General features: G+C 46.1%; 1 protein-coding gene across 7 annotated transcripts in view; it reads right to left on the reverse strand.

Moving 5' to 3' along the window:
- The window catches only part of ABR (ABR activator of RhoGEF and GTPase), a 669,248-nt gene that overhangs the window by 126,468 nt on the left and 520,314 nt on the right, over positions 1-22,466 (reverse strand). For 4 of the 7 annotated variants that reach the window (XM_068270303.1, XM_068270302.1, XM_068270304.1 and 1 more), the window contains 3 exons: positions 19,345-19,431; positions 12,100-12,268; positions 3,083-3,205 (listed from right to left, as the gene is read on the reverse strand). In XM_068270303.1, the coding sequence (XP_068126404.1) occupies positions 3,083-3,205; positions 12,100-12,268; positions 19,345-19,431 (379 nt within the window). The remainder of the gene's footprint in view (positions 1-3,082; positions 3,206-12,099; positions 12,269-19,344; positions 19,432-22,466) is intronic. The other 3 variants (XM_068270301.1, XM_068270307.1, XM_068270309.1) reach the window with 1 other exon arrangement.

A 22,466-nucleotide genomic window follows, 5' to 3' on the forward strand; every position in this document is an offset into this window, starting at 1 on the left:
TGTTTGAAAGCGCTGCCATGTCTCCCGCTGTATAAATTGAACGTAAGTATACTAGCGGCCAGCTGCGTTCACTGCTTCACATTCACTTCCAAATTTTTAGATTAGATTGCACATAATTAGATTGCACATAATTTGCATCTGTTTTGCATTCAAGGCATGTATTTAGTCCCAGAGGGGCTCTGCATTGCCTCTTTCAGCTGCAGCTCTGCCTCTACTAATGTCAATCTCCACGGATCGCCGCCTCTCCCCGCCTCCTCATTCTTCCTTCACAGGGAGGGAGGGACGGGGAGAGACGGAGATCCACACGGCGATTGACGTCCGGAGAGGCAGAGCTACAGCAGAAAGCTCTGCCTCTCCGGGCAGCACAATCCAAGACCAAGATGGTCGTGGATGTTTGCCCCGGGATTAGGGGGGTCTAAAGCCCTCGTTTTGCGGTCGGGATGCGTCAGTGTACATCTAATGAGACTACTGAAGCGAACTAGCAAGTAAAAATAGCAATTTTTGTTCACTTCAGAGTCTCTTTATGAGCTTTTAAAGTCATTCAGTTTTCTTGACTGATTGTAATATTTGAAAAATCAGACTAACCTAACGATGCACTATTCAATAATAAAAAAAAAACAAGCAAAATTTTCCACCACGGTGAATTGAATTTTCCACACAAGAAATTAATTGATTTTTCTCAGGTCAAATAAAGAAATATACATAATGTTTCTATAGAATAGTTTTTATTTTTTAAATTGGGAGAATCAAACATTTTGGTGCAATAGTCTTTGGTCACTTCCTAGAGAAACTGATTGCAATTTTTTTATCGATCAAGAGGAAAAACATTGCATTTCCTGAATTTTATTCTATGGGCAACGGTGGAAAATTCTGCTAAATTTTTAGGAGAAGTTGAATATAGTATGCTGGGTTTTCAAACAATACAATCAATCAAGAAACCGGACTGGATTTAAAAACATCTTAAAACAGACCTTCCTTGCTGCTCTAAAAGATAAGCAACAGCATAATCACCTTTAAAGAAAAAAAATACTTTGATCTGAGATTCTGCAGAGTGGCCACTTTCTGGTTTCATGGGTGCAGAGAAAGAGTTAACCTCCTATGTTTACAGATTAGTACACAAGTCGGCAAACCCACGGCACAGATTAGCCAGAGCTGACGGATCAAATTACAGTGGCTCATTATTTGCAGATAAGGGAGAATTAGACAGGCTCTAAATACACACAGGGTGGGTTTCTCTGAGTTTTCCTTCTCTCCTGTGGAAAAGTTTAGGCCTGCTTTAGGAGAAAACTGCATGGTATAGGTCTACCTTTAGGCTAGTTACACACCAGGATGTTGCGTTTAGGGGACGTTATAGGGCACATAACGTGCCCCTAACGCAACGCCTGGTGCTCTCTGGTGTGGAAGACAGAGTGAGCCACGTTGTGCAGCTCACTCTGGCGTTCGTGATGCCGTAATGCGTACTCTTGGACGCATGCGGCATCACGTGGTCCCGCCCGGCCAATCGCCGCACAGAGCGACCGCTCCAGGAAGTAAACACTGCACGTCACTAAGTGCAGTGAATATTAATTAGCCATGTGCCCGGCCGCTCTCCCCTCCTCCCCAACATGACTGAGCATGTGCAAACAGTCTAATGCGGCTTAGCCGCATAGAACGCACAGTATGCAGCACTTTGCTGCGTTACAATGTAACACAACGTGGGCAGTGTGAACAGCCCACTTGTGTTACATTGCTGTGCGTTGGGGCAGCGTTACAGGCTGCACTAACGTGCGCCTGTAACATCCCTGTGTGCAAGAAGCCTTAAGGAGGCCTTGCAAGATTCAATGTGTGTGTGTTTTTTTTTTGTATTTCTACCGGAGAAAAACATTGAATAAAACTTCCAGTACAATCTAATTTTTTCCATGATTACTGTTCTGTTTAACAGTGTGCTTCATATTTCAAAGTGCTGGAAAGGGAAACTCTGATTGGAGGAGGCTTTAAAGAGAACCTGAACTGAAAATAAAAAGTCAAAATAACCATACACAGGTCATACTTACATCCTGTGTAGTCTACTTCTCAATCTGTCTCTCCTCTCCTGCGTCCCATTTGTCCATTGTGATCAATGGAATTCTCCGTCCTCCATTTTAAAAATGGCCGTTACCCTATAACAGCTTCCTGGTCAGCACACTGTTAAATTTTAATATCACCCACTTGAGCCATAGGGAAGCATGGACATTACCTTGCACATTCAGTTGTAACTGACAGCTGCTGATATATAACTGACAGAAACTGGTATATTTCAGTTCTGACAAAATATTGTCAGAACTGGAAGGGATCACTGTAAGAAGAAAATGGTGAGATTCTGAGAGGAACTGACGGTGAGGTTAGTATGTAATATTCATTTGCAGCTACGTCATGTATTTATTTTAAATAATTTTACTCACTTCAGGTTCCCTTTAAGAACAACTTACAAAAAAGGGATATTTGTTGTTAAAGGAGAACTCTGTGGACTGTTATTAAATTATACATTGAATAACATTAGGAAATAATATATCACATTTTTATCATGCTAAGAACATCTCAAATGTTCTTCTTTAATAATATTTCCCGTCACAGTTTAGCCACGCTGGAAAGCAGCACCTTCAGGTCCTGCAGGAAGAAGATGTACAGCAGTCACTTAGCTTGGCTTTCCCGCAGAACTTAATGTCAGCTGTGGGCTCAATAAAAAATGTGTGGTCTGCAACCGAGACAATTCCTTTGAACTCTCGCCTTTCAAGCAATATGTCCTTGTGAGTTGGATTCAAAGGCAGAGAGCTGGGTATAAAGCCAAGTCAGTAGAAGATGTGAGTGGAGTTCGTACCGCTCCCACGGCCGTCCTTGGGCCTTGGGCCGTCTGACTCACTGTTCACATCAGAGGCTTCCCAAATTCCCCTTCTGGCATAATCTGCTCCGTATTGAAATGTTCAAAGTATGCAAATAAGCATGCAGGACTCCCCACAATTCTCGGGTGGGAAGACCAAAGCGGATTCCCACTCATATCTCTCCTATAATACCAGCTCTGCCTCTGCAGAGGACACACAGGGGCCAGCTCAGGGAAAGCGCTTACCTTGCCGTTCTTGTTGTGGATCCGGAAAGGGATGGTGGGAGAGAACAGCAGAAGCCAGGATTCATATTCAAACATCTTTTTCTTCAACCTCTCAATAGCGCGACTTGATCCCTTATTGGACTTCTGGAGTGATATGCAGAGGAGAAGAGTAAAAAAATAGGGAAGAAGGAACACAAAATAAGTACACCTGAAGTGAGAGGGATATGGAGGCTGCCATATTTACTTCCTTTTAAACAATGCACATTGCCTGGCTGTCCTGCTGATCCTCTGCCTCTAATACTTATATAGCCATAGACCCTGAACAAGCATGCGGATCCGGTGCATCACTTAAGCTTGATTGGATTTGCCACGCTTGTTTCAGGTGCAGTTCAGATAGTACTGAAGCCAAGGAGATCATCAGGGCTGCCAGGTAACTGGTATTGTTTAACAGGAAAGAAATATGGCAGTCTTCATATGCCTCACTTCAGGTGTGAGGGCCTTTTTCCACTGCACAGCTGAATCGCAAAATTGCTACTTTATCATAGAAATCATGAGAAGTATTTTCCACTATAGTGATTGGATTTGTAAATCGCAATCGCTTTCTGGAGTGATTTTAAGAGGGATAATGCAATGCAAATGAAAAATTGCAATCACAATCACTGGCGTTTGGGATTTATGATTGCGATTGCTAGTAGAAAAGGGCCCTTAGACTGGCTTCTCATATGGCGACATGCGACTGTCCTGCAGCAGGAGAATCTGACGCAGTACAATCGCACCGCACTATTGCCCCCTTGCACATCACCCTGTGGCAGAGTGCGCAGGCATAGCTCCGCCCCCTCCAGTGACATGCTCTCCCTGCTGGTGCTCCCTGACAGGCTCCCAATTGTCTCATGAGCGCCGGGGCTGTGAAGTCGGTACAAAAATCCACCGACTCCTCAGTTTAGGATTCCACCGACTCTGACTCCTCGACTCCGACTCCTCTAATTTGCATATTACAATCTTGTTGATTGAAAGTATGTAACATAAAATTCGTCTCTTAACTGCCAACGCTTAGGAATTTTAAAAGACAACTGAAGTGAGAAGGATATGGAGACTGCCATATTTATTCCCTTTAGTCATAGACTAAAACTAATCCTTGGTAAGAGTACTTGTAAAAGGTACAGACTGGAACAAAGAACATCTATCAGGCCCTGGGCAATGTAACTGTAGGTACATGTAAGAGTGATGTGCAGGTACTCTGCAGGGGAATGAGGGGATTCTTCCTCTTACACATTCTTCATGTACGATCTGAACCAGGTTCATGGGTAATAGACAACACCTCTGTGTTCAATGTGCACAACATTTTTAGTGGATTCCCTGCAGCTCTGTGGGGAGTGCATATGTAGAATATAGTACTACTGTGTAACAAAGTAAACCTGAGACAGATGAAATTAAAGTTGTATACATACCTGGGGCTTCCAGGTACTTGAGCCAGTCTTGCTTAGTTTGCATGCACACACTCCGCCGCTGGGAGCGTACTACACCTGCGCAGCACTATTGCGCAGGTGTAGAATGCTCCTGGCTGTAGGAGCGGCACACGGCCGGACTGCGCTGACTGGCTGAATTACCGGGACTCATAGCAGAAGATCCAGGTGGCGGAGGAGGACAGCGAGGGATTGATTAGCCTGAAGGGGGCTGGAAGAAGCCCCAGGTATGTATAAAACTTTTCTCTTCATCCTTCTCTGGTACCATTTAATTCGTAGTCACCAAACCAAATTTTAACAACATATCAAATTATTTGATTTCATTAACAAAAATAAAAAATGAGATTTATACATTTGCATAAATCTCACTGACCATCTCTATTAGTGACACGGCTACACATCAGGCTTTATACTTACAGCATAGATGTTATTTCGTCTATATATAAGAGATTCCTGTGTACACATTATATATACAGTCACAATCAGATATGTATATCTGACTTAAAAATACGGGGACTGCTTTATTGAAGCAGCACAAGTAACTAATTTGGATGGGTTTATTTCATTTTTGTGGACTAAGCACAGCTATTACTGTATGTATAAATGATTTGATGACTATTATCTGAGAAATAGAACATTTTATCATATTTTCTATTTTAATTACAGTTTAAATTTATTAGGAGTCGGAGTCTGTGCATTTTTCCCCGACTCCAGGCACCCAAAATTGCCCCGACTGCACGACTCCGACTCCACAGCCCTGAGCGCCGCACCCAACTGAAACAGTCTAAAGAGAGATCGTTGAGGTGCCATAGACTCCAATGCAAATGCCATACGCACGGTGTTGCTCGGCAACACACTACAGAGCCTGTGTCGCCTCTGGACAGTCGGAACTACCTCTGTTGCATCGCCTAGCACCATGGGTAGTGAGGCCAGTCTCATAGAGACAAATGGCCACTCCGATAGGGGAGCGCACTGCAACACAATGCAACGCAATACGTGTGAAAGTAGTTCTCAGTAGATGCAGCCCAAACGGCTCTGCCGAGAACAATGTAGCATGTGTACTCATTGTATTACTGACAAATACTGGAAATGTGTGCAAACCCAAAAGTGACACCATTTATCAATACTTATTATTTTGTTTTATCTAGTTATGAATAGAGAACTCTCATAAGATCAGAATGGTTACGGCTTGCATGCAAGCTTTGGCGCCGCTACACTGGGGCACTGGCGGGGGCCGGTTTTAGTAACAATGGGGACCCAGGGCAAAATAAACCTGGGGGCCCCCCAACAGCCATATTGCGGCTGTATACCGATCCCTGGCCAAAGTGTGGCGGCTGCGGAAGGGGTGGCCATACGTACTGCATATGGACCCCCTGGAAGCCCCGTCAGAAAATTCATTGCTCTTTTGATATATGTAAAATTACACTACTGTTAGGTTTGCTACTAAAAAATGACATTTACCGCATTTAAAAGTATACTTTTTTTCCTTTGAAACTTTATAATAGATTTTCTTAAAAACTATAAGGTTTTTTTTTTTGAAAAAAAAAACAAAATTCCTCTTATTCCCAATGATCTCCTTAATATATTCTGCAAATTTGGGGTTTTTAGCATTTAAGGGGGCTTTGCTATTAACCGTTAACCACTTGCCGACCGCCTACTTCATATTGGCGGCGGCAAAGTGGCAGCCCCAGGACCACGTAACGCAGAATGGCGTCAGGTCCTGAGGCACTCTTTGGCCGGGGATCGCGCTCGCTGGGATGCACGCACATCTGCCGGCAATAGGCTCCGCCCACCCGCGACGTCAACCCGCCGGCCAATCGGAAGCGCCGGCGGGTTGTTAACCCGACGATCCCCGGATAGGAAGCGTATAATACGCTTTGTAATGTTTACAAAGTGTATTATACAGGCTGCCTCCTGCCCTGGTGGTCCCAGTGTCCGAGGGACCACCAGGGCAGGCTGCAGCCACCCTAGTCTGCACCCAAACACACTGATCTGCCCCCCCTGCCCCCTGATCGCCCACAGTACCCCTCAGACCCCCCCCTGCCCACCCCCCAGACCACCATTTGCACACAATCACCCCCCTAATCACCCATCAATCACTCCCTGTCACTATCTGTCAACGCTATTTTTTTTTTAGTCCCTAAACTGCCCCCTGCTCCCTCCTGATCACCCCCCCCACCCCTCAGATTCTCCCCAGACCCTCCCCCCCCGTGTACTGTATGCATCTATCCCCCCTGATCACCCGTCAATCACCCGTCAATCACCCGTCAATCACCCGTCAATCACCCCCTGTCACTGCCACCCATCAATCAGCCCCTAACCTGCCCCTTGCGGGCAATCTGATCACCCACCCACACCAATAGATCGCCCGCAGATCCGACATCAGATCACCTCCCAAATCCATCGTTTACATCTATTCTCTCCTCTAAACACCCACTAATTACCCATCAATCACCCCCTATCACCACCTGTCACTGTTACCCATCAGATTAGACCCTTGCGGGCACCCAATCACCCGCCCACACGCTCAGATTGCCCTCAAACCCCCCCTTATCGATTCGCCAGTGCATTATTTACATCCGTTCTTCCCTGTAATAACCCACTGATCACCTGTCAATCACCCCCTGTCACTGCCACCCATCAATCACCCCCTGTCACTGCCACCCATCAATCAGCCCCTAACCTGCCCCTTGCGGGCAATCTGATCACCCACCCACACCAATAGATCGCCCGCAGATCCGACATCAGATCACCTCCCAAGCGCAGTGTTTACATCTATTCTCTCCTCTAAACACCCACTAATTACCCATCAATCACCCCCTATCACCACCTGTCACTGTTACCCATCAGATTAGACCCTAATCTGCCCCTTGCGGGCACCCAATCACCCGCCCACACGCTCAGATTGCCCTCAGACCCCCCCTTATCAATTCACCAGTGCAATATTTACATCTGTTATTCCCTGTAATAACCCACTGATCACCTGTCAATCACCTATCAATCACCCATCAATCACCCCCTGTCACTGCCACCCATCAATCACCCCCTGTCACTGCCACCCATCAATCACCCCGTCACTGCCACCCATCAATCACCCCGTCACTGCCACCCATCAATCAGCCCCTAACCTGCCCCTTGCGGGCAATCTGATCACCCACCCACACCAATAGATCGCCCGCAGATCCGACATCAGATCACCTCCCAAGTGCAGTGTTTACATCTCTTCTCTCCTCTAAACACCCACTAATTACCCATCAATCACCCCCTATCACCACCTGTCACTGTTACCCATCAGATTAGACCCTAATCTGCCCCTTGCGGGCACCTAATCACCCGCCCACACCTCAGAACGCCCTCAGACCCCAGCCCTGATCACCTCGCTAGTGCATTGCTTGCATCTATTTCCCCCCTCTAATCACACCTTGAGACACCCATAAATCACCTCCTGTCACCCCCTAGCACACCTACCCATCAGATCAGGCCCTAATTTGCCCCGTGTGGGCTCCTGATCACTCAGCCAAACCCTCAGATCCCCCCAGACCCCCTTCCGATCACCTCCCCAGTGCATTGATTGCATCTATTTTCCCCTCTAACCACCCCCTGAGACACCCATCAATCACCTCCTGTCACCCCCCTAGCACTCCTATCCATCAGATCAGGCCCAATACAACCTGTCATCTAAAAGGCCACCCTGCTTATGACCGGTTCCACAAAATTCGGCCCCTCATAGACCACCTGTCATCAAAATTTGCAGATGCTTATACCCCTGAACAGTCATTTTGAGAAATTTGGTTTCCAGACTACTCACAGTTTTGGGCCCGTAAAATGCCAGGGCAGTATAGGAACCCCACAAGTGACCTCATTTTAGAAAGAAGACACCCCAAGGTATTCTGTTAGGTGTATGATGAGTTCATAGAAGATTTTATTTTTTGTCAAAAGTTAGTGGAAATTGGATTTTTATTGTTTTTTTCACAAAGTATCATTTTTCACTAACTTGTGACAAAAAATAAAATCTTCTATGAACTCACCATACCCCTAACGGAATACCTTGGGGTGTCGTCTTTCTAAAATGGGGTCAGTTGTGGGGTTCCTATACTGCCCTGGCATTTTAGGGGCCCTAAACCGTGGAGAGTAGTCCAGAAAACAAATGCCTCAAAATGACCTGTGAATAGGACGTTGGGCCCCTTAGTGCACCTAGGCTGCAAAAAAGTGTCACACATGTAGTATCGCCATACTCAGGAGAAGTAGTATAATGTGTTTTGTGGTGTATTTTTACACATACCCATGCTGGGTGGGAGAAATCTCTCTGTAAATGGACAATTGTGTGTAAAAAAAAAATCAAAAATGTGTCATTTACAGAGATATTTCTCCCACCCAGCATGATTATATGTAAAAATACACCACAAAACACATTATACTACTTCTTCTGAGTACGGCGATACCACATGTGTGACACTTTTTGCAGCCTAACTGTGCTAAGGGGCCCAAAGTCCAATGAGTAATCTTTAGGATTTCACAGGTCATTTTGAGACATTTGGGTTCAAGACTACTCCTCACGGTTTAGGGCCCCTAAAATGTCAGGGCAGTATTAGAACCCCACAAATGACCCCATTCTAGAAAGAAGACACCCCAAGGTATTCCGTTAGGAGTATGGTGAGTTCATAGAAGATTTTATTTTTTGTCACAAGTTAGCGGAAATTGATATGTATTGTTTTTTTTTTCACAAAGTGTCATTTTCCGCTAACTTGTGACAAAAAAAAATTCTATGAACTCACCATACCCCTAACGGAATACCTTGGGGTGTCTTCTTTCTAAAATGGGGTCACTTGTGGGGTTCCTATACTGCCCTGGCATTTTAGGGGCCCTAAACCGTGAGGAGTAGTCTAGAATCCAAATGCCTCAAAATGACCTGTGAATAGGACGTTAGGCCCCTTAGCGCACCTAGGTTGCAAAAAAGTGTCACACATGTGGTATCGCCGTACTCAGAAGAAGTAGTATAATGTGTTTTGGGGTGTATTTTTATACATACCCATGCTGGGTGGGAGAAATCTCTCTGTAAATGGACAATTGTGTGTAAAAAAAAATCAAATAATTGTCATTTACAGAGATATTTCTCCCACCTAGCATCTGTATGTGTAAAAATACACCCCAAAACACATTATACTACTTCTCCTGAGTACGGCGGTACCACATGCGTGGCACTTTTTTGCACCCTAAGTGCGCTAAGGGGCCCAAAGTCCAATGAGTACCTTTAGGATTTCACAGGTCATTTTGCGACGTTTGGTTTCAAGACTACTACTCACGGTTTAGGGCCCCTAAAATGCCAGGGCAGTATAGAAACCCCACAAATGACCTCATTTTAGAAAGAAGACACCCCAAGGTATTCCGTTAGGAGTATGGTGAGTTCATAGAAGATTTTATTTTTGTCACAAGTTAGCGGAAAATGACACTTTGTGAAAAAAAACAATTAAAATCAATTTCCGCTAACTTGTGACAAAAAAAAAAAAATCTTCTATGAACTCACCATACTCCTAATGGAATACCTTGGGGTGTCTTCTTTCTAAAATGGGGTAATTTGTGGGATTCCTATACTGTCCTGGCATTTTAGGGGCCCTAAACCGTGAGGAGCAGTCTTGAAACGAAATTTCTCAAAATGACCTGTGAAATCCTAAAGGTACTCATTGGACTTTGGGCCCCTTAGCGCAGTTAGGGTGCAAAAAAGTGCCACACATGTGGTATCGCCGTACTCAGGAGAAGTAGTATAATGTGTTTTGGTGTGTATTTTTCCACATACCCATGCTGAGTGGGAGAAATATCTCTATAAATTGAAAATTGTGTGTAAAAAAAATAAAACAATTGTCATTTACGGAGATATTTCTCCCACCCAGCATGGGTATGTGTAAAAATACACCCCAAAACACATTATACTACTTCTCCTGAGTACGGCAATACCACATGTGTGGCACTTTTTTGCAGCCTAACTGCGTTAAGGGGCCCAAAGTCCAATGAGCATCTTTAGGCTTTACAGGGGTGCTTACAATTAGGCACCCCCAAAATGCCAGGACAGTGAACACACCCCACAAATGACCCCATTTTGGAAAGTAGACACTTCAAGGTATTCAGAGAGGAGCATAGTGAGTCCGTGGCAGATTTCATTTTTTTTTGTCGCAAGTTAGAAGAAATGGAAACTTTTTTTTTGTTTTTTTTTGTTACAAAGTGTAATTTTCCGCTAACTTGTGACAAAAAATAAAATCTTCTATGAACTCACCATGCCTCTCACTGAATACTTTGGGATGTCTTCTTTCCAAAATGGGGTCATTTGGGGGGTATTTGTACTATCCTGGAATTTTAGCCCCTCATGAAACCTGACAGGTGCGCAGAAAAGTCAGAGATGCTTGAAAATGGGAAAATTCACTTTTGGCACCATAGTTTGTAAACGCTATAACTTTTACCCAATCCAATAAATATACACTGAATGGTTTTTTTTTTTATCAAAGACATGTAGCAGAATAACTTTCGCGCTCAAATGTATAGGAAATTTTACTTTATTTGAAAAATGTCAGCACAGAAAGTTAAAAAAGTCATTTTTTTGACAAAATTCATGTCTTTTTTGATGAATATAATAAAAAGTAAAACTCGCAGCAGCAATCAAATAGCACCGAAAGAAAGCTGTATTAGTGACAAGAAAAGGAGGTAAAATTCATTTAGGTGGTAGGTTGTATGACTGAGCAATAAACCGTGAAAGCTGCAGTGGTCCGAATGGAAAAAAAGGCTCTGGTCCTTAACCACCCTGGCGTTCTGATTAAATCGCCAGGGTGGCTGCGGGAGGGTTTTTTTTAAATTAAAAAAAAACTATTTCATGCAGCCAACTGAAAGTTGGCTGCATGAAAGCCCACTAGAGGGCGCTCCGGAGGCGTTCTTCCGATCGCCTCCGGCGCCCAGAATAAACAAGGAAGGCCGCAATGAGCGGCCTTCCTTGTTTTGCTTACATCGTCGCCATAGCGACGAGCGGAGTGACGTCATCGACGTCAGCCGACGTCCTGACGTCAGCCGCCTCCGATCCAGCCCTTAGCGCTGGCCGGAACTTTTTGTTCCGGCTACGCTGGGCTCAGGCGGCTGGGGGGACCCTCTTTCGCCGCTGCTCGCGGCGGATCGCCGCAGAGCGGCGGCGATCAGGCAGCACACGCGGCTGGCAAAGTGCCGGCTGCGTGTGCTGCTTTTTATTTGACAAAAATCGGCCCAGCAGGGCCTGAGCGGCAGCCTCTGGCGGTGTTGGACGAGCTGAGCTCGTCCAGACCGCTCAGCAGGTTAAGGGGTTTTATGACTGCAGTCCTTAAGTGGTTAAAGTCAGCGGGTTTTTAAATGTATATTTTTTTCCTTTGAAACTTTAAAATCGATTTTCTCAAAAACTATAAGGTCTTTTTAAATTTTTTTTCCTCTTGCAGCCACTGGGGGCCCCTACAGGCTCTGGGGCCCTGAGGTAATTGCCTCCTTTGCCTCTATGGTAGCACCAGCCCTGCCCCCCCAGGAATCACTGGTCCCCGGTAAAGCAATGCCACTGCAGCACATACTGACCTTTTCTTTTTGGATCTCGCCCTTAATGACAGAGATTTTCGCCTTCATCTCCTCTATCTCGTGGTCCGGTGCTGCGTGCAGCTGGGGGATGGGCTCGGACTCCTCCACGGAGGGGAACACCAGGTCTGCCAGAGGGATGTACCACTTACAGTCATACTGCTGGTGTTTCCTGTTCACAGAAGACAAGCGTGTTTACACAGCGATCAGTCAGTCAGGAGAAAACTACAAGAAATCTAAATTCTTTTCTGTACACTGAAACCAAACTTCATCCTTGTGCCAACTCTCTCTTCTCTCAATTTTCACTAAATAAAAAGAGAATAGAAGGCAGACTAGATGACTTGTTAATTAAAATGTGGAAAACAATGTTTCACTTTTTAAAACCCGATTGCCACTTTTATGATGCCAAATTTATAAGGTCATCAGAGTTTACCCTGGCAGAATTTATGATTTCTGAATATGAATGACGACAACAACTTCTCTTTCGCTCATGGTTAGTGGTTGGTTGAAGCCATTTATTGCCAAACAACTGTGTTTCATCTATATACATTATAATTACTACACAATCTACCCAAATGACCCTGATCAAAAGTTTACACACCCTGGTGATTTGGCCGAATATCATGCACACAACTTGACAAAAGCAGGATTCAATGGCTAGTAATGGTAACCATCTTCACCTGTGATCTGTTTGCTTGTAGTAGGTGTGTATAAAAAGTCAACGCGTTTCTAGATTCCTGACAAACACTTGCATCTTTCCTCAAGTGTTGCACTGATGTTTTTTAGATTCTAAGTCATGTGGAAAGCAAAAGAAATGTCAAAGTATCTGCAAAAAAAAGGTAGTTGAACTTTATAAAACAGGAAAGGGATTTCAAAAATGATCCAAGGAATTGAGAATGCCAATCAGCAGTGTTGAAACTCGAATTAAGAAGTGGAAAATGATGGGTTCTGTTGAAACCAAACCATGGTCAGGTAGACCAACTAAACAGCACAAAAACAAGCCTCAAACCTTCTGGCACAAAATCATTTAGAGTGATAAGACTTAAAGAGAGTCTGAAGCCTAATAAAATACTTCTTTTTACCTTCAACTTATGTTCAGCAATATCAGCAGTCCTGAAACGCCGCAGTCATGCAGCAGAACGATGTCTCTATACCCCGAAATCCCTGGGGCAAAAATCGGGGAGCGCTTCCTGAAAGAAAGATTAGTGCTGTAGCTCTGCCTCTACTGTAGTCAATCTCTGCTGATCGCCACTTCTCCCTGACACTCTCAATCTCAGAGGGGGGCAGGGAGAGGCAGAGATCCACCCAGTGATTGACTTCAGTAGAGGCAGAGCTACAGTGCTAAGCTCTACCTCCCCGGGCAGAAAAATCCATGACATTGAAAGTCGTGGATTTTTGCCCCGGGATTTCGGGGGTATAGAGGCATCGTTCTCCCGTGAGACTGCGGCGTTTCAGGACTGCTGATATTGCGGAATATAAGTAGAAGGTAACAAAGTATTTTATTAGGCTTCAGAGTCTCTTTAATTGAACCTTTTGGCCACAACCATAAATGCTACATTTGGGGAGGAGTCAACAAGGCTTATGAAGAAAGGTATACCAGCCCTACTGTGAAACATGGTGGTGGATACCTGATATTTTGGGGATGTGTGAGCTACAAGGGCACATTCAATTTGGTCAGAATTGATGATAATATGAATGCAGTAACTTATCAAAAAAAATCCTGGAGGAAAATTTGCACTCATTAAACAGTAAGCTAAACATTCCAACCTGACAAAGATCCAAAACATAAGGTCAAGTGGACCTGTCTTTAGCTACAGCAAAAAAAAAAAAAAAAAGTGAAGGTTCTGGAGTGGCCATCTCAGTATCCTGACCTCAATATCATTGAGCCAATCTGGGGAGACCTCAAACATGTAGTTCATGCAAGACAGCCCAATAATTTAGGGGAACTGGAAACTTTTTGCCAGGAAGAATGGGCTGCTTTGCCATCATAAAGAACGTTATCCACAACTACTACAAAAAAAAAACTTGAAGCTGTTAACGATGTTAAAGGGTGGCAGCACACTATATTAAGAACTGTGGCATATAAAGGTTTGATCAGGGTCATTTGGATAGTTTGTGTTGTGATTAGGATTTATACGAGTAAACATGATTGTTTGACAATAAATGGCTTCAGCCAACCACTAACCATGAGTGAAAACAATCTGTGTTATTATTCATGTTCTATGAAAAATGGTTAAGAAATCAAATTCTGCCAGGGTATGTAAACTTATAAGCATAACTGTAAGTCTTGCAATTCAGGCTTTTATTCAATGGCTGCAGAAGTATGGTACATACAGTACATATCAGAAGTGGTAGGTAGGCGGATAGGTGTCACAGCCTGACAGCCAGTCTGCAGTCACCCACTTCATCACAGGCTAAATACTGAAACGACTGTCAGGCTGTGACAATTCTCACTGCTACTCTCCTTTGAACTACTGCATATCTTTCACTGGGAACACAGGTGTTGGCATTGGCCTAAAGGAAGTACCCTGTTGCAGTCTCTAGTGCCAGCTCTATTCTCTATTGCTCACCGTCGGATTTTGTTCTCAGACTGCCAGTACTATAATTACCCTGAACTGGCAGTACACAGCTCTGTCTACTTGATCACCAGCCATTGCTATTGCAAAAAAGGACCGGTACACGGCTCATTGATGCGTATTATGTTAGTGTACCGCTACTTATTAGAGGCAATCTGTTGCAATCTGGTAAACAGAATGCGTAAAAAAAAAAAAAAAAAAAAAAAAAAAAACACACCACCTCCATTGTAGCCTGTGATATTAACAACAATGGTAGCAATACTACTTGGTAATCTATTAATTGGCAATCAGGGTGCTCATAGATTTCTGATGAAATTGGTGGTTTTTTTTTTTTCAGCACAAGTAGATTTATCTAGAGTTCGATCAATTGAGTCATTTCTTTTGAAACTGGTACTCTTATACATTATACATTTGGAAACAAGGATGAAATGCAGCAATTCATCGCACCTTGATAAGTCTGTCATTCTGAAAGGTACAAATACTTTTACAGCAGCCGGTTTGCCATCATTATAAACAGGCCCCTCAGGCCTCCTTCACACTGGGAAACGCAAAACGCTAGCAAAATCACTACCGTTTTGCAAAGTGATTCTCCAGTGATTTTTCACTATACAGAAAAATGATTTTGGAGCAATTGCATTTGCAATTCTATAACACTGAACCACAACAGCTCCAAAATCGCACAAAAAAAATGCTGCATGCAGCACTTTTGTGATTTCAGCAAATCGCTGGCGATCGCGAAGTGTGAACACTGCCATACACAATACAGTAGCGCTTTTCAAAATGCTAGCATTCGCCAGCGATTGAAAAAGCTGCTGAAATCGCTTGTAAGATGCTCTAGTGTGAATGAGGCCTAAGTGCTGGTTCACACTGGGTGCTTTTATAGTGCTTTGCTGATGAGCAAAGTGATGCCGATAATGTATCCTTATAGGCTCATTCCCACTGCAGTGTTTGCTATTTGAACAAATCGCAAACACGCTGCTTGCAAGGACGATTGTGTTGTAATTCTCTTTCTATTGAACGGGAATCACAAGGGCAAATCGCAATAAAACGTGAAATTTTGTACGCCGCAATCACAATTTGCACTCTTAATGGGAACTATTCCTAAAGCCCAATCTACACGATACGGTTCTTAATGCGATTCAATTACGATTCTATTTACGATCCGATTAAATCCGACATGTCCGATCAGGATTCGATTCAATTCGATTTGCCATTGTTTTGCAATGGCAAATTGAATAGAATTGAATCCCGATCGGACGTGTCGGATTTAATGGATCGTAAATATAATCGTAATCGGATCACATTAAGAATCGTATAGTGTAGATTGCGCTTTAGACTTGTTTGTAAAACATTTATGTCATCTGAAAAGCAGTACAGAAACAATCAGGCTTATTCAGTAAAGCATTACAAGAAAGGTGCGTTTATTCAGAGCAGGTAACACCATTGCAACCATTTACACTGATCAGTTAAAACCACTAAGGCCCCGTTCACACTGCACGCGTTGCCGTATGGATTTCGGCAATGCGTGCAGGAGGCCGACACGCACAACATCAGAAAGTGCATAGACTGCGCTGTCTGATCTTCACACTTCATGCGTTCCGGACCAGTCCGCAAACACATGCTGCACACATTTTTTAACAAAACGTGCGGCTGACCCATTCACTTTTAGTGAATGGGATCAGCCATGCAACCCATACCAACGCAGATGGCGTGCATTCGTACGCGTTGGGTTCCGAACGCACGGCCATCAGCGTTTGATGATGTGAACGGAACCTCACTGGTTAAATGAATATGATTATCTTCTCACATTGGCACCTGTCAGAGGGTGGGTTATATTAGGCAGCAAGTGACCAGTCAGTTCGTGGAGGCAATAGGCTCTATTCAAAAAACTTCTCATAAATGACTTATTTATCACCTACCGTAATTGATAAAAATAACCTTTCAGCACATTTACAAGCAAAATAATCATCACTCAACATAACTTGTTCCTGATTAACTTCATTTCAATATTACTTTTCTTAACTTAATTATATTATATTTTGCTTTTTGGGAGCATAAAAATGTAACATAGATAAGGTGAAAACAGAGGAAAACAGGCGAAAAAGCTTTGTGAATCATGTCCAATGTGTTAGAAACAAAAAAGATGGGCAAGCCTTAAAGGGAACCTAAACTGAGAAGGATATGGACTCTCAGACTGGATTAGCTGCATGCTTGTTTCAGGTGTGTGATTCAGCCACTACTGATGCAAAAGAGATTAGCAGGGCTGCCAGGCAACTAGTATTGTTTAAAAGGAAACACCCATATCCCTCTCAGTTAGGGTTACCTTTAAGTATCTGGATCACTCTGACAAGGGCCAGATTGTGATGGCTGAACAACTGAGTACCTTGGCAGGTCAATATGTACCAAAAGTGGTCCAGGGAAGGACAACTTGTGAACTGGTGACAAGGTCAGGGTACCCCAGGCTGATTAACGTACATGGAAAGGGACGAGTAACCCATCTGGTCTCATCTTACAAAAAAGCTACTGTATCAAAAATTGCTGTAAAAAAGTAATGCTAGCCATGAGGGAAAGATGTCAGAACTCCCAGTGTATCCTTAACTATTATGGGGCTGTGTAGCTGCAAACCAATCAGGGGAGCCTATGTTGTCCCTGTTCACTGCTGAAAGGACCTCAAATGGCTACATTAGTATCAAAACTGGAACATGGAGCAATAGAAAGTGTCCTGGTATCATGAATCTGGTTTCTATTGTCCACAAAATTCCTAAGATCTCAGGCCAATCGACATACCTCCCAACTTTTTGAGATGAGAAAGAGGGACACTTAAGCCACGCCCCCACCACACCCCTAATCATGCCCCTGTCACACCCCTAGTCACGCATACCATAAAGATTTCATAAGAAAAATATGTTTTATAATTCAAACCACACTGGTCCTTTCTATCCGGGTTCATTTTCCTTCATATTAGCATTTTAAAATTAGTAATATATCAATTTAAAGGATCGGAATAAAGTTTAGAGTCAATTAAACACATCTTTTAGCAGAGAAATATGTATATTTACATAGAAAGAGGGACAAAGTTCTGAAAGAGGGACAAATGAGGAGGAAAGAGGGACAGGGGGACAGGGCTCCCAAAGAGGGACTGTCCCTCCAAAAGAGGGACAGTTGGGAGCTATGCAATCGAGTATCTATGGGAGGTGCTAGTAAAGAAGTCCAATCCATGGAGGCTCCACCTCACAACTTACAGAAGTCAGGAGACCTGCTACTAACGACTCAAGAGGTCAGAGGGCACCTTTAGGAGTCTTATGGAGTCCATGTCTTGATGGGCCGTGGCTGCTTTGGCAGCACAGTGAGACATACAATATTGGGCAGGTGGCTTTAATGCTTTGGCAAATCTGTGAATATTTGACTTTACTGTGATCAGGGGAATCTGACTTCTGACCTGTAGAGGAAATAAGGACAGCTGATCCGCATTTTTAAAGCTAAAGGTTGCCACTGTTATTAACAAGGATACAACACCGCGTCATTCAAGTAGAAGGAGTTTCTAGTACTCATGTACAGTACTAATTAAACACAAATATGGCAAGATAAAGAAGCTGCATGTTTCTGCAGAAAGGAAAGCCTCAGGATGCAGAAAGAGCCAGGTCAGCGTATTACCACATCTGAGTGCCACAGAACAGATTTGACAGGAATAAAGTGGACCTGAACTCTTGCACAGGACAGAAAGAAAACAGAGAAGAGCATGTCTAATTTCCCCTCATCTGTGACTAATCACAACTGTAATCTGATCTCACAGCTGTGTCAGCTGGCTGCATCGGCAGAGCAGCTAATTTGTAAACACAGGATGTTAACCCTATGTCTACTTCCATAAAAACAGGAAGTAGACACTCAGGGCTGTAGAGTCGGAGGCGAGGAGTTGTAGCAATTTTGGGTACCTGTAGCTGGAGTCGGTGGTTTCATAAAACTGAGGAGTCAGAGTCAGTTGATTTTTGTACCAACTCCACAACCCTGATAAGTAAGACAAACTGCAGGATTTGTATCAGCTGTAACAAAGAAATGTTTTTTTCCTGTAAAGGTTATTACGCTGTTGCTTAAGTTCTGTGAAGGAAGTTCTGAGTCCAGGTCCGCATTAAGGAATAAAACACCTAGGCTGCAAGAAACCACAGCCAGCACCACTATAGTAGCGACAGCTGTCATATTAACTGACGCATTTCATGTCTATAGGTCTGGCCTGCTGCATAACTTTCTGTTACTATTTGTGGCCAATCTGAAGGATCAACTCTAGTCATAGGATCAGGTAAAAAAAAAGCACAAATTCCAAAACCTTAAAGTTTATGGCTACAAGCTCCAGGCAGTTAGAGGCTTTAACTATACATTAACTATATTTATTGCAAAAGCTAGGATGTACAGTAGATCACAATAACATGCCGATTTTTGTCCTGTGTTTGTTTCCTATTAGCTCAGTTTATACTGCCATATTAAAGCATACATTTTGTACTCCACTGCAAATAGCTGCAAAGAGCCAGCACTCTCAGATGGTTCAGCAGTGCCTGGACACGTGTGATAGATTAAAAGGGCAACACCTAGAGGACATTTTGTATTACATTGTAGCCATAATTATGGATGCCAACAGTCTCAAGAGTATTAAGTTACTATCTAATAGTGAATAGCTTACTGTCCGAGTAGTATTTTCCTGTGGATAGGTATGCTAAAGCTGCTCACAGCTTGCCTGCCCTGGGGCCCATGCTGGTTCGCCGAATCCCTGCAGACATAGCCGTGAAAATTTTATTTGTATGGCAACAAGGTTAATTAACAATACATGTCAAAATGTAACTCCCGTCACCTTGGCAGCTGCTAGAAAGGTTTAGATGTACGTAGCGAAGCCCTTTATACCAACAGAGGGGGGCGAGACTGGTTAATGAGGCAGTGAGGTAGGAAGAGAGAGGAGTAAGAAGAGGGGAAAACAGAGAGAAGGGATGGAAAGAGTGAACAGAGAGGGAAAAAAACAGGAAAACTGAGTGGGGGAACGACAGCAAAGACGAAGGATTGGGGGGGGGGGGGGGGGGAGATAATGAAGCAGAGGGGAGGCAGAGAAAATGAGGCAGAGGGAAGGCCAAAAGAATGTGGCAGAGGGAAGGCCAAAAGAATGTGGCAGAGGAGAGGCCGGGAGCATGAGGCAGAGGAGAGGCCGGGAGCATGAGGCAGAGGAGAGGCCGGGAGCATGAGGCAGAGGAGAGGCCGGGAGCATGAGGCAGAGGAGGGGCCGGGAGCATGAGGCAGAGGAGGGGCCGGGAGCATGAGGCAGAGGAGAGGCCGGGAGCATGAGGTAGGGGGAAGGAAGAGAGAATGAGGCAGAGGGGAGGTTGAGAGAATGAGGCAGAGGAGAGGCAGAGGAGAGGCAGAGGAGAGGCCGAGAGAATGAGGCAGAGGGGAGGCCAGAGAGAATGAGGCAGAGGAGAGGCCGGGAGCATGAGGCAGAGGAGGGGCCGGGAGCATGAGGCAGAGGAGGGGCCGGGAGCATAAGGGAAGAGGAGAGGCCGGGAGCATGAGGCAGAGGAGAGGCCGGGAGCATGAGGCAGAGGAGGGGCCGGGAGCATGAGGCAGAGGAGGGGCCGGGAGCATGAGGTAGGGGGAAGGAAGAGAGAATGAGGCAGAGGAGAGGCAGAGGAGAGGCCGAGAGAATGAGGCAGAGGAGAGGCCGAGAGAATGAGGCAGAGGAGAGGCAGAGGAGAGGCCGAGAGAATGAGGCAGAGGGGAGGCCAGAGAGAATGAGGCAGAGGGGAGGCCGAGAGAATGAGGCAGAGCGGAGGCCGAGAGAATGAGGCAGAGGGGAGGCCGAGAGAATGAGGCAGAGGGGAGGCCGAGAGAATGAGGCAGAGGGGAGGCCGAGAGAATGAGGCAGGAGGGAGGCCGAGAGAATGAGGCAGAGGAGAGGCCGAGAGAATGAGGCAGAGGGGAGGCCGAGAGAATGAGGCAGAGGGGAGGCCGAGAGAATGAGGCAGAGGGGAGGCCGAGAGAATGAGGAAGAGGGGAGGCCGAGAGAATGAGGCAGAGGGGAGGCCGAGAGAATGAGGCAGAGGGGAGGCCGAGAGAATGAGGCAGAGGGGAGGCCGAGAGAATGAGGCAGAGGGGAGGCCGAGAGAATGAGGCAGAGGGGAGGCCGAGAGAATGAGGCAGAGGGGAGGCCGAGAGAATGAGGCAGAGGGGAGGCTGAGAGAATGAGGCAGAGGGGAGGCCGAGAGAATGAGGCAGAGGGGAGGCCGAGAGAATGAGGCAGAGGGGAGGCCGAGAGAATGAGGCAGAGGGGAGGCCGAGAGAATGAGGCAGAGGGGAGGCCGAGAGAATGAGGCAGAGGGGAGGCCGAGAGGAGGCCGAGAGAATGAGGCAGAGGGGAGGCCGAGAGAATGAGGCAGAGGGGAGGCCGAGAGAATGAGGCAGAGGAGAGGCCGATAGAATGAGGCAGAGGGGAGGCCGAGAGAATGAGGCAGAGGGGAGGCCGAGACAATGAGGCAGAGGAGAGGCCGAGACAATGAGGCAGAGGGGAGGCCGAGAGAATGAGGCAGAGGGGAGGCCGAGAGAATGAGGCAGAGGGGAGGCCGAGAGAATGAGGCAGAGGGGAGGCCGAGAGAATGAGGCAGAGGGGAGGCCGAGAGAATGAGGCAGAGGGGAGGCCGAGAGAATGAGGCAGAGGGGAGGCCGAGAGAATGAGGCAGAGGGGAGGCCGAGAGAATGAGGCAGAGGGGAGGCCGAGAGAATGAGGCAGAGGGGAGGCCAGAGAGAATGAGGCAGAGGGGAGGCCAGAGAGAATGAGGCAGAGGGGAGGCCGAGAGAATGAGGCAGAGGGGAGGCCGAGAGAATGAGGCAGAGGGGAGGCCGAGAGAATGAGGCAGAGGGGAGGCCGAGAGAAAGAGGCAGAGGGGAGGCCGAGAGAATGAGGCAGAGGGGAGGCCAGAGAGAATGAGGCAGAGGGGAGGCCGAGAGAATGAGGCAGAGGGGAGGCCGAGAGAATGAGGCAGAGGGGAGGCCGAGAGAATGAGGCAGAGGGGAGGCCGAGAGAATGAGGCAGAGGGGAGGCCGAGACAATGAGGCAGAGGGGAGGCCGAGACAATGAGACAGAGGGGAGGCCGAGACAATGAGACAGAGGGGAGGCCGAGACAATGAGGCAGAGGGGAGGCCGAGACAATGAGGCAGAGGGGAGGCCGAGACAATGAGGCAGAGGGGAGGCCGAGAGAATGAGGCAGAGGGGAGGCCGAGAGAATGAGGCAGAGGGGAGGCCGAGAGAATGAGGCAGAGGGGAGGCCGAGAGAATGAGGCAGAGGGGAGGCCGAGAGAATGAGGCAGAGGGGAGGCCGAGAGAATGAGGCAGAGGGGAGGCCGAGAGAATGAGGCAGAGGGGAGGCCAGAGAGAATGAGGCAGAGGGGAGGCCGAGAGAATGAGGCAGAGGGGAGGCCGAGAGAATGAGGCAGAGGGGAGGCCGAGAGAATGAGGCAGAGGGGAGGCCGAGAGAATGAGGCAGAGGGGAGGCCGAGAGAATGAGGCAGAGGGGAGGCCGAGACAATGAGGCAGAGGGGAGGCCGAGACAATGAGGCAGAGGAGAGGCCGAGACAATGAGGCAGAGGAGAGGCCGAGACAATGAGGCAGAGGAGAGGCCGAGACAATGAGGCAGAGGGTAGGCCGAGAGAATGAGGCAGAGGGGAGGTCGAGAGAATGAGGCAGAGGGGAGGCCGAGAGAATGAGGCAGAGGGGAGGCCGAGAGAATGAGGCAGAGGGGAGGCCGAGAGAATGAGGCAGAGGGG

The sequence above is a fragment of the Hyperolius riggenbachi genome, chromosome 2 (genome assembly GCF_040937935.1).
Source record: "Hyperolius riggenbachi isolate aHypRig1 chromosome 2, aHypRig1.pri, whole genome shotgun sequence".
NCBI classification, from domain to species: domain Eukaryota; kingdom Metazoa; phylum Chordata; class Amphibia; order Anura; family Hyperoliidae; genus Hyperolius; species Hyperolius riggenbachi.